Source organism: Monomorium pharaonis, chromosome 6 (genome assembly GCF_013373865.1).
Source record: "Monomorium pharaonis isolate MP-MQ-018 chromosome 6, ASM1337386v2, whole genome shotgun sequence".
In the NCBI taxonomy this organism is placed as follows: domain Eukaryota; kingdom Metazoa; phylum Arthropoda; class Insecta; order Hymenoptera; family Formicidae; genus Monomorium; species Monomorium pharaonis.
In genome coordinates, this window is record NC_050472.1 from 12,353,585 (window position 1) to 12,367,045 (window position 13,461).

Sequence of the window (13,461 nt, forward strand, 5' to 3'; positions counted from 1 at the left end):
GTTTAAACACATGCATATATATTGTGAAGGTGTGTAAGTTTTAATCCGACTGTCATCTTTTCTTATATAGATTGGAAGTAAAAGTAAAAGGCAAACCAAAACCAAAAGGAAAATGGTATAAACAAGGCGTGGAAATAATCTCATCACAAGAATTCCAAATTGAGGATTATGAAGATGGTACATCAGTATTAACAATCGCCGAAACTTTCCCTGATGATACTGGTGAGATCACATTCGAAGCTCACAATCCTCTTGGTGTATCAACTACAACGACATATTTATCAGTAGAAGGTAATGACCTCCTCTCTACAGACCCCCAAAGCTAATCTAGTTAAACCAAATCTTTTTCAGCTGCGCTCTCCAATCTAAGAAGCGTCATCAAAGTCCTAAAGCATCCTTGTAAAAATCCGTTTATTATCCTATATTTCTTACATCAGTCACATAAAACACTTACAATGTTTTTAACTTACACTTTTGTCTATTTTTTACATATTCGTAAACAGGTTTACGAATCTCTTTTATTATGCCCAAATTCTGTCATCTAAATGCTAAGAAGATTAAACAAATTCACTAAATTTATTACATAGTGCTTAAACTTTATTAATTAGGTATACTCGGAACAAAAGAATATAGAAAACCAAAGTGGGTCACACAAATGGAAGAAATGCAAAAGGCTTTAAGAGGTAAGACTTGCATTCATCATTTAAACACGCTTGGTTGCATGCCGAGTGACGCAGAGTGCACCTTCTCAAGTTTAAAAAAGCAAACAATTAAAAAAATTTTTATTTAAATGTCAGTGTAGCGGAAATTTTAGATTATCTGGCAACATAGCTATATTTTATAGCAAATATTACATTGAAGATGAAAAATGAACGACGTCAGGTAGAATTTAATTTAAGACTAACTGATAGAAAACTAAATCACAAAGAAAAGAACAACACTTTCGTTATATTGGACTCACTAAATTTAAAAATAAAAATCGTTAGAAACCACAGGTAATATTGTAGCCGGACGAATCCTCTAGAGATAACTTAGGATATCTAAGAATTTTACCATATTTTTTACGGAAATTGTTTACCGTAACCGTGCCGTATGCGTCGTAGTGATCACGGCTTTTTAGGTCGCCAGGCGGGTTTTACCTCTGTAACCGCCAAGGTGTCGGCGATGGATTGCCTCGTCTGATCCGCCGATTGTGCGCATGGTAGCGCTTCCGTTGTTCAGCTCGACTGGAATCGTCGTAGGGGGGTCGTGTGGGAACGTAGACTAGGACGTGAAGTGATAGATTTGTCACACTCGTGAGATTAACTTTTAATAGTTTATTTCACTTTACGCGATTTACATTATGGGCTCTCAGTGCACTTGCACACTCTCACGCCTGCCTGGCTATACACACACATCACACTCGCGCTGTCCGCGCCGTCCCCCTACACGATGTAACGCTCCCCATAACGATGTGTTTCGATACAAGTTCAAGTCACGGTGACCTTGAACCGTCGCGTGCGCGATCATTGCGTACGCGCTCGCGATCAGCCTTCCTCGAACGTTGCATGTCTTCATTGGCCCGATGACGATTTCGGATGCACTAGTGTTTCCGCACAACAGAAGTGACACGATCGTCCGTAGGTTCTTGCGCGACTTGCGGTCGTTGAGCTTCCCGGTTTTTCAATGTGCCGTCACGATGGTTGCGGTCTGACCGGTCCGTTCGCCCGTCTGAAAGAGACTTTCGTTGCTAACGCTTCACAACAACCTCCCTTCCTCGGTGTCCCTTCTCCGCGTCGGGATGCGCTGCGCCTGCGCGACTCCGCCCAAAGTATCGGAAAGGGAAATGCATCGTAATTTACGGTCACTTACCGTAAATTACGGTGATTCACCGTAACTTACGGCACTTGATCGTATCTATGGTAGAAACTCACCTTGCTCGGTGAATACGGTTGGTTTGCCGTGTACTCGCATTTCTCGGCGTTTATTCGCTGGACACGATGCATTTTTACACGGTATTTATGGATACGATATCTTGCGCACCGTTCATTTGCACATCGTTTATTTGGACACGGTGCTTTTGGACACCATTCATTTGCACACCGTTCGGTTACACACTGCTCAGTTGCATACTGCTCACTTGCACACCGTTCAGTTGAACACGAAAAGAAACAGTGCACGCGCGCGCGCGCACGCACACACACACACACACACACACACACGGGGTGCAAGGAAAGCCCCCTCCCGCATCTTCCCGTCAGTAGGGTGCCCTCGGCATAGTTATTCTCACTGCGTCCAAGTGGAAGGTATGCAAATGAACGGTGTGCAATTAAACGGTGTGCAAATGAACAGTGCGCAAAATGCGTGTCCAAAAGCACCATGTGCAAATGCACCGTGCTCATTTAAATTGTGTGCAAATGCACCGCTCTCAATGTGAGCGCGGAAGTAGAGCACATATAAGCATAGAAATTTTTTATTAATTAAATCCAACGCCGCATGACAAATTTTAGCTTAGAGCATCAAAGTAACCACTCAATGTAAGAGCTGACAATACAACATTTGACATGTTAAAAACCGGATGCTTTTCCACTTATCTACTTTAAAATAATTTTCAGTAGTAAACAATATAATGTTTAAATTTCCAGAACAACAAATTAATCACGTATTAATCTTAAGTCGCGAAGTTCTTTGACCCGAATGGAGTGCGGAACGACAGCAATCCATGGGATTAAACCACGTTGTAAGACATCAATTCCAAATTCTCTATCTAAGTTAGCAACCTGGATAAAGATGCAATTAGTGCTATAAATGCAAATCATCTCGCATTTTGACAAAAATAAGTAACAATAATCAGAATCAACATGTAAAATATTAAGTTAATAAATTATTAACTTAATATTTATTAAGTTAATAAATAGAGAAATGTAACAAAAAATAAATAAATAAAAATGAAGCAAAATTGTGTCAATTATAGAGAGTCAAAGTAACAATAAAAAAGAACAATGTTAACAGTTTCGCAGTCAAATAACAAGTGAACAGTCAACTTATCTCTAATTATTGTTACTTATTTTTGTGAAAGAGCGAGATGATTTGCATCTATGGCATTAATTGCATCTCTATTCAGCTTCCTAACTTAGATAAAGGATTTGAAATTAATGTCTCACAACGTGGTTTAAACCCATGGATTGCTGTCGTTCCGCGCTCTATTCGGGTCAAGGAACTTCACGACATAAGAACAATACGTAATTAATTTGTTGCTCCGGAAATATAAATGTTATGTTGTTTACTGTTAAAAATGACTTTAAAGTAAGTCAAAACGCGTCCAGTTTAACATGTCCAACGTTGTATTGTCAGCTCTTACTTTGATGCTCTAAGCTAAACTAAAATTTATCATGCGGCGTTGGATTTAATTAGTGAAAAATTTCTATGCTATATGCGCTCTACTTCCGCGCCGACTTATATTACTCTTGGTTTCTATCGATTTTTATTGATAAAAAATGATATAACATTTATAAAAATAATTGTGCATGAATTATGTGTTTTCATCTAACTAGACTACTGACACGAGGTTTTTACAAGTAACTTTGGCACCAAACGTAGAATTTGGTAAGAAATTAAATTGATGTAATCTATTATTAGAACTTTTTATAACTGTAACTTCGCAATGTTTTAGCTACACAAGCTGTTCCACGATTTATTCAAGAAATAACGGATGTTTATGTAAAAGAAGGAGAAACTGCTTTGTTTGAATGTGTTTTTTCTGGTAACCCCAAACCAGGTAATAACTACATAACTCACAAATATTGTAAGATTGCATATAATCGTACATAATTTGTTTTAATTATTTCCTTAACTCATAGATGTTGTTTGGTATAAGAATGATAAACTTATAATGAATACGGAGAATGTAAAAGTACGTATATTTGAGGAAGAAAATAAAACTACTCTAACGGTTAAGCAAACTACCAGAGAGGATGATGCCACATATGTTTGCAAAGCTACTAATGAAATTGGTATGATAATAACGAAAGCCAAACTGCATATTGATACTACTAGCGAAACACGGCCAATGTCGGACGATATAATTAAAAAGGAAGAAAAAACTAAAATGGATATAAAGTCGAGAAAACTACAAGAGAAACCACATAAAAAGAAGAAACCCGAACTAAAGAAAGCAAAAGAGATGAAAGAGGCAATCAAATCTGAACGTATCAAAATTGAAAAAGAAAAAATCCTTGAAGAAAAGCTTATTCCAAAGGATCAGATAGAGGAAAAGTAATTCTTTATTTTACTTAATACATTCCGTTTTGTTTGATATTTAAATTTATAATTTGTTTTATTTATAAATTATAATTCTTACTATTTGTACTTTCAGAAGAATTGTCGATATTAAAGAAACTCAACTATTAGAAACTACAAAGTTTATAGACGATAAATCCGAGGAGGTATTTTAAGATATATAGTTTTTAAAGTATCTTAATCGTAATTATATAACTTATAAAATTTCATGAATTATTATTTTATTTTGCACATTTTAGATTTCTAAAGCACAAAAAATACTACCGATTCAAGAACCAATTGTGACCGAAATAACACCTTTCTTAAAAAAAATTGACGATCAGAAATCACGAGAACATATACCCAAAATCGAAGAACGTGCCAAACAAATTGTCGAAGAGCGAGAAAGTGTCGTCGTGTCAGAAATCACAAGTGACGATATTGTTTCTAATTTTACAATCGAAATGAAGCTTGATCATGCTCAAGTTACTTCAGAATCTTTACAGAAAGTTTCAGTCTCCGAAGCACAAGTAAGAACTAATGTGCAAGAAACGAAGCATACAGAGACAAAGCAAAAAAAAGTGAAGAAAATAAAAACAGAAAAAGTTAAAGAAGATATTATAAAAGAGATTGTGGAACTGCAAAAAGAAAACATAGCTCGGGAAGTTGATGAAATGATGGAAGTACTTGATGCAAAAGAGTTTGGCGCAGGAGAATCTCCTCTTCGAGAACTCGCAACAATTGGCTACTTGGTTCGACAAGGTGTTTCCGTAAACGAGATCAACGAATGCCTTTACAGGACTGAGATCTTTCCCGCTCTAAAAACACCCGATGCTCAGAATGCTTTGGTTCAATTAGTAGAAAGAAAGGGCCACGGTCCGTTAATTACCCAAGTACTTAGCGAAGAGACAACTACTGATGAAAGCTTTGTTGCAGCAACAGTCGGTTTTCGTGCTTTTATGAGAATGGTTGAGCTTCAGCATGCAACCGTGGAAGAAGTCATTACACATTTTGCTCCGGAAGATTTCAGGCCACATGCTTGGGAAGTTACAGAAATTTCAGAGGTATAATTATGGCATAAACGTTTAAAATAATAATTACACAGAAAATTGCAAAAAATTTTTAAAAATTAATTGGAACCAAAGTCATTTCTTATCAATTACGCATTTTTAAAAATAATAAGAAAACATGTTTTTTTAGAGCTTTTTAACCTCAATTATTTAAAAAGCCTAATGAAATAGAATATTTTCACTTACCAATTTATTACAGTAATAATATTTATTGTTTTCTTTCGGATTACAAAAATTTATAAAAAACACTTAATTCTAACTTAATCCTAACTTATACTATACTTAAATCTAAGTTATTCTTATCCGTATGAATGAATATGAATCACTTTCATTCATACCTTTTCAATCTTTCTAACACACACACACACATACACACACACACACACACACCACACACACGCCTCGCCAGGGCTTCCGTTTCCTCTTGCTTTTTCAAATTCTTCAAAATCCTTTCAAAGTCCTATCCCGCTTCCCTCTTCGCCATATCTCATTCATACTTCTTTCACGCCTCATTCTTCGATTCATTCTTATTCTAATTCTCTCCCTCTCTCTTCTCTTTTCTCTCCTCCTCCAATTCGTTCATCCATTCCCCCCTTGCCCTCCTCTCCCAATATCCGTTCCACCGCCTCTTGCCAACTACTTCCTCCCTCCCTCCTTCCACTCTCTGCATTTCTCCCATACGTGCTCCTATGATTCCACTGTCCCTCCACATAGTCTGTACCTTTTTTTTTCTTTTTCTTCCCAATACCTGCCTTTATTCATCTCGCTCCCTATCTAAATCTAGCTATTCTTTTCCATCTGTTCCCCCTCCATCCCTTTTCAAGGTATCCCGGTACTCCTTCTTCTTTCACTCTCCAATATCAACTGTTATATACTGACTTCCTAATTTTTTCAATCCGATCCTTCTTTTGATCCTTATCTATCTCCCTTATCTTATTAAACCATCCCTCTTTTTTCTTCCTTTCCTTTACATCTTCCACCTTCATCCTCTTGTCTTCAAAGAACTCTCTTTTTTCCTTATTCCATTCCGACATATTTATTCCTTTTTTGCTTTCCTCCTCATCTCTTTCCGCCACCACTTTGCTAATTCGCTTCCTAATCCTTTTTCCAATCTTTTCTCATACCTCCAAGCCTTACTTTCTGCTTTCATATTCCAGAACAATTTTAGTGACGAACTTTTTGCTCACTGTATCTGCTTCTTGGTTCGGTATCGGTATAGCCTTACAAAATTGAGTGAGTCCCAGATGCGCACAGTAACAAACGGACACCACCAATCAAATTCTATAAATTCATTCTGACCAACCCAGCAATTTGATTGGTGGTGTCCGTTTGTTACTATGCGCTTCTGGGACGCTCCCACTAAATTTCGTAAGGTGATCCTGAAAGATTAGTAGGTACTGATTTTCATTTTTCGTTAAAGTTAGTGATCCTGTATCGAGCATGCATTTCTTAAAAGATAGGCTAGGCGTATCTGTAAGAATGGCCTTCACTTGGACACAGTACAATTAAACACAGTGCAAATGGACAAGGTGCAAATGGACACAAAATAATGTACACGTTTTAAATGAACACGGTTCTTTTAGACACAGTAATTTTGTACACAGGAAAAATAAATTCTGGACAAATTACAATTTAGACACGATAAAAATGTGCACCGTGCAATTGGACACGTAAAATTTGTACACTGCAAAGTTGTACACCGCCAAGTTATACACCGTAAAGTTGTACACCGTAAAATTGTACACCGTTCATTTAGACACGTAAAAATTGTACACCGCAAAGTTGTACATCACAAAGTTCTGCGTGGAAAGTCGCAAACCCATGTGAATGGTTTGCACACACACACACACACACACACACGCGCGCGCGCGCGCGCGCGCGCGCGGCAGGGTGCAAGGAGGGACCTTTGGCCCCCTCCCGCACCCACCCCGTCGAAGTCGCTAACCCATGTTGTACATTGCAAACAAAGTAAAGTTTATATGTGTTTGCAGATTTCCAATAGAATATACACGGTGTACAACTTTGCGGTGTACAAGTTTGCGGTATACAACTTTGCGATGTATAACTTTGCGGTGTACAAATTTTACATCTCTAATTGCACGGTGTACATTTTTACCGTGTCCAAATTGTAATTTGTCCAGAATATATTTTTCCTGTGTACAAAATTACTGTGTCCAAAATTCCTATATCGAAATGAACCGTGTCCATTTGAAACGTGTATATTATTTTGTGTCCATTTGCACTGTGTCCAAGTAAACCACTCCCATCTGTAACGACAAGGGGTGCCTTTATTCTTCGAGAAAGCTTATTTTTCTGACAAAGCTCGCATTTCTTAATGTACCGCTCTACATCGACCGTTAATCTAATCCAAATATGTGTCAATGGTATTCTCTTTATTGATCAATTCCTTGATGCCTTCCCATAGGTAATGACATTCATATAAAATTTTTTTTCCTCTGTACATACTGGTGCGCATTCGTTATCCTTTTCTTTTTCAACTTCAGAAGATGTACGTACGTGTTCGCCGTCTTCTTCTAGCGTGAGGACCTTATTAGCTGCTTCTGTAACATGAGCTTCCCCGCTTCATGTTGCGACTTAGCGCATTTGCGTTCGCTCGTCCAGCTTTATGAATAATTTTATAATCATATTCTTCCAGTTTTAATCGCCATCGAATCAATCTTGATTCGGGATCATTTAAATTAAATAATCATAAGAAGGATTTATGATCGGTTACGATCTTAAATTTGGTTCCAAGTACACATGGTCGAAAACGTTTTACAGTCCACATTATTGTGAGTAATTTCTTTTCAGTAGTGCTGTAATTTTGCTCCGCGCAATTTGATATTCTGCTCGCGTAAGCAATGGGACGGTCGTTGCCTTTGGTCCCTGTGACAGTACAGTTCCGATTTCATAATCAGAAGTCTGTAGTTACATTAACCTATTAAGTCCTAACCGAACAGTTTTCTGTGACTTTTTTCAGCGGTAATTTTGCTGTTAGAAGAGGGAAAATCCATGAAATCTTTGATTTCTCCGTATGTAAATATTTCTTTTAATCACTTTATCATCCAAATTGGTTTTCAGAGGTTTTTTGGATCGCTGATTGCGATTTTATTATTAGACAGGTCAAATTCAAGATCGTTTGAAATCAATCAAATTTACTGAAAATTACTTTATGAGGGTTTTTGGAGACACTGATTACTGAACATCAAAATATTCGAAGTCAAAATGAAGAATCCAATCTAGCGGCAAAAATTTTTCGAAATCTCTCAAATTCATTTAAAATCACTCAATGGAGAGTTTCGGAGGTGTTGATTACGAATTAGATAACATTTTAAGGTGATGAAATTTATGTGATTTTGACTATTTCATTCATGACAATAAATTCACTGTTCACAAATCGACAATTCTGATGGCAGATTTGTAATCAGGAACCAAAAATTTCCATAGATTAATTTTCAGTAAATTTAAGATTTTAAAATTTTTTGCTGTCATTAGATCTGCCATCTTAAGGGGATGCTGGAGTCGTCTGTTTTACCGATTGAATGTTATTATTTTTAATTAGGCCTATTTTTTTACTAATTTCATAGAATTAAAAATCCTTCTCTAGAATTAAAGTATAGACAATAACAAATAGTGCCTCCCTATAATTTCATGTAAAAAACAAAAAAGTTAGTAAATTATACTTTTGTGCAGTCGTCTCGTATCTTTCATTTGCAACACATAAGTTTTAAAAACTTTGTAAGTAGAAATAACTAGTACGCACTAATCGTATTATATGAAAGAATAATAAAATGCTTGCAGAAATGAGCTAGAAGCTTTAGTATAAGAAAAAAGTCTCAGAGAAAATTTCGTATATATGTGTGAGTGAGGAATCGGTACAAGGCGGCCCGAGGATAGAAACAGAGCACTAGTTTAATTCACAGATTAATATTAATACGTGTATTTTAATTCTGGAAAATAATTTTTTAATCTATAAAAGAAATATATACGAAATCTCATTAATAATGTGCACGAATGACTCTACATTATCGACCTCGATCAAGTTTGAGAGGCAGTCCAGCATCCCCTTAAGTTCGAATATTTTGATGTCAAATTCATAATCAGCAATCCCAAAACCCATATAAAAATTTTTAGTAAATTGATTGACTTCAAACATTTTCGACCACCATATTGGATCCGTCATTTTGAATTTGACATGTCTGATAACAGAATCGTAATCAGCGACTCAAAAAACCTCTAAAAACCAATTTGGATGATAAAACGATTGAAAGAAATATTTAAGAAGAAATAATAATAATAATATGACTTTATTGCTTGTACAAACAGATAGAATACAATAGAGAAAAAGTTACAGAGAGTGTACTAGCAACAGGAAAGGCTACAACAAAGAATGTTGCTTTGAAACCTCCCAGATATACATTTTATGCAATAGAGAAACATAATCAAGCGTAAGGAGCTAGATGTTATGATAAAATATAAAGATATCAAAGAGAATCGTACAACATTTATATATTCATATATACATTTGTATATTCGTGTATAGAGGAGTCTATCTCTGCCGAGAATCCCTGAGTAAAGATTACATGTACTTAAAACGCAGAGTAAGAAGCGAGCTTAAAAATTGAGGGAGAAGAAAGGGGATGAGATGAAGCGGGCAGCTTCCATACAAAAAGAGAGGAGGGAGGAGGAAGATTTTATGGATAAAGGAAGCTGATTATAATAATACACTGCAGCATACGAAAAGGAGGCACGAAATTTAGAGCAATGATGAGAAAAGTAGGATAGAAGGTAATGGTGACGAGTGTTAGGCGCGGAGGATGAGTGCAGTTCGGAAGTAAGCTGAAAAAGACGCCTAAGGTACGGAGGAGAATTAGTACGAAGAAGAGAGAAGACAAGACAGCACAAGTGGAGAATATAGCGAGGACGCATTTTGAGCCAACCTGAACTAACAATGAGAAGAGTAAGGTGATCGAATTTGCGGATACCGTAAGAAAAACGAAGACAAGAGTTTTGGACATATTGAATGCGCTCAGATAAGTGTTGGATAAGAGCAGGTGCATAAACAACATCGGCATAGTCAAACAGGGAGACAAAAAAAAAAGTGGTTGGTCCGGCGGACTAGACTAGTCAATCCTTATGTATTTCGACCCGCTGAATCCGAATCCAAGGTCAGAATTGCAAAGTTAGCTCGCGTTTTCTAACCTCAAAAAAAATTTTTTTTTTAATGTTGGTCCGGCGAACCAGACTAGTCAATTCTTATATATTTTGACCCGCTAAATCCGAATTCAAGATCAGAATTTCCGAATTAGCTCATTTTTTTCTAACCTTAAAAAAAAAAAATTTTTTATGTTGGTCCGGCGGACCAGAATAGACTATCTTTATGTATTTTGACCCGCTGAATCCAAATTCAATGTCAGAATTGCTGCATTGGGTCATTTCTTTTTAATCTAAAAAAAAATTTTTTTTTAAATCTTGGTCCGGCCAATTATGCAATTCTGACCTTAAATTTGGATTCAGCGGGTCAAAATACATAAAAATAGACTATTCTGGTCCGCCAGACCAACATAAAAAAAATTTTTTTTTAGGTTAGGAAAAAATGAGCCAGTTTGGAAATTCTGATCTTGGATTCGGATTCAGCGGGTCAAAATACATAAGGATTGACTAGTCTGGTTTGCCGGACCAACATTTAAAAAAAATTTTTTTTGAGGTTAGAAAATGCGAGCTAACTTTGCAATTCTGACCTTGGATTCGGATTCAGCGGGTCGAAATACATAAGGATTGACTAGTTTAGTCCGCCGGACCAACCACTTTTTTTTGTGTGCCTGTGTAATTAGAGAGCTTGTTTCGTAATACACTCCAGTAAATCGCTTTTTTCTGTTCCGTAGTGTGATTCTTTTCTTCTTCCATGGACTCATACAGTTCCATAGCGAGGTTGTTCACTCGCCGCCCGAATTCCTGCGCGGTCTCATTTGATTTTTGCTTTAGGGAATTGAATTCAAGTTGTAGATGAGCGGTACTATGCTTCCCCAGGTATTAGTTCCTTTTTTAGCTCAAAATTTTCTGTATCGCGAGTGTGGAAGTCTATCATGGCCTTTCTCTTAAAGGACCCCGCACAAAAAAAATGGAAAAGGTACAGTCAAATTGGTTGAAACTGATGTATGTTATAGTTCATAACATATGAACAAAAGTTCTCATAGGCGCTAGGTCTGAAAATGGCCTGTTTTCGAGTTATGAAGGGTCAAAGGTTGGAAATATTGATATCTGCTAATCAAGCAATTAAAAGTACAAAACAAAGCGTGATGTTATTTAACGTTGTTATCTACGCGCGCGCGCACACACACACACACACACAAACGCGCGCGTGCGCGCACGCACGCACCCATGCATTACCGTCGGCATTAGTATTACCCAATGTGCACCGCGGGAAGTTGCCACAATCGGATTTGCACATCATTTTGGCCCTAAAAAAGACCGTTTTAAAATTACAGTTAATTATTCAAAATAGATCAATCAATTCTACTTCTTCTTCTATTTCTTCATCTTGTTGATCGTTCCTATTACCCAAGATTATTAAACTGTACAGGTTGTCTCATACGGATACTTAATGCTGATTGATCATGACGTAACTAGTGGTGTTACCTATCTTTGTCACACTCATTGTTATTCCTCTCTGTTTTACCAGCGCGTTTTCCTCTCTGCTCAGCTACACCTGGAATCATTTGAACAGAGAGAGAAACTTACACTTTCTAAGTGTAAGTGAGACAACTGGTCTCCATTGACGTCACAATATCCCTTCTTGCTGCGAGACCCCGCGTCTAAAAGATCTTCCATGAGGCAACCTGTACAGTTTAAGTACCTATTACCAGCATCTCTCATATGATTAAGTTATTATTACTCTCTATACTATATATGGATCTACCACATACGCTCACACTTGCCCCTTTATCTTATTCTATACTCCCTGCCTTTTCAACTGCCGGCTCGGCCAGCCTACTTTTTATCTCCTTCTTATCCTCAAATCCACCACCCCTTCTGTTTCCTCACACACCCACACACGCTCACTCTCTCACTTTCTCCCTGCATGTTCTTACCTCCAACACACTTCTCTTATCCCTTCAAGTCTTCAAATATTCAACCTATCACTCTTCACGTGGCTGTACTCTACTGCACCTGAAACGGAAGTACCATTTACCGACTTATCTATATAAGTATATAAGATCTATATAACTGTTCTATATAACTATTCTAGTTCTAAAAATTTCTCCAAAAAACTTTTGTAGTCCTGTGTTATTAATAAAAATACACTGTCTTTTCTTTTTCTATAAGTAATATATACATGTGTAATATTTCCAATAATGTAATGATCTGTTCTTTTTCTTTTCAGGTTGAAACAGAGCAACATGCTATGGAAAGAGCAAATGTCGTTCACAAAATGGAAGTTCAGTTTATGAGTAAGTCGAAATTAAAACGAATATATGTATATATGTGATGTCCCTATAAAGATATAATGTCAAAAAATTTTTATACAGATACATATATATATACGTATACATACAATTAAATTTAATCTTTTTTTTTGATATTTTTATTGTGCATATTATTGCTCTTTGTGTAAAAAATGATTTATTCTAAATTTTTCAAAAATATAAGTATTTTCTGATTACAGAGAGGAAGAGCGAAAGGGAAGCTACTCATGTACAGGATATTCGAGAAATTAAAGGTTTGGAATAAATTTTAATACATAAGATCTATTAATACGATTTATCAATTTGATAAATTAGCTATAATCTGCAATGCTATTGTTACTATTTAGTTTCACTGTTAATGAACAATTAACGCTGTATCTCATATATTTCCAATTTTAATTAATTTCTGAGTAAACACAAACCCCTATTGGTATCTTATATAAAGAACAATATGCTTGAATAAATATCTTTATGTTATGTGTATATGATTACTAGTTTTATAGAAATTAAGGTTTTAATTATTGCCGCATTTAAAAAAAATTTTTAATTACTTTTTTATTTACATAATTAATACACAGAAAACTTACTGGAATATAACGTAACGATTATTGTTTTATTATGCTTTCAGATAATATGAAGCTTTACTTAATTTAATAATAACTGTATGA

The 13,461-nt window shown here is 36.2% G+C and overlaps 1 protein-coding gene across 12 annotated transcripts in view; it reads left to right on the top strand.

Annotated features, from left to right (window-relative positions):
- LOC105839056 (titin) overlaps positions 1–13,461 on the top strand; it is a 221,105-nt gene that overhangs the window by 99,525 nt on the left and 108,119 nt on the right. For 11 of the 12 annotated variants that reach the window (XM_036288720.1, XM_036288726.1, XM_036288723.1 and 8 more), the window contains 8 exons: positions 71–291; positions 609–683; positions 3,653–3,757; positions 3,840–4,254; positions 4,355–4,424; positions 4,518–5,321; positions 12,712–12,778; positions 12,994–13,047. In XM_036288720.1, the coding sequence (XP_036144613.1) occupies positions 71–291; positions 609–683; positions 3,653–3,757; positions 3,840–4,254; positions 4,355–4,424; positions 4,518–5,321; positions 12,712–12,778; positions 12,994–13,047 (1,811 nt within the window). The remainder of the gene's footprint in view (positions 1–70; positions 292–608; positions 684–3,652; positions 3,758–3,839; positions 4,255–4,354; positions 4,425–4,517; positions 5,322–12,711; positions 12,779–12,993; positions 13,048–13,461) is intronic. The other variant, XM_036288732.1, reaches the window with a different exon arrangement.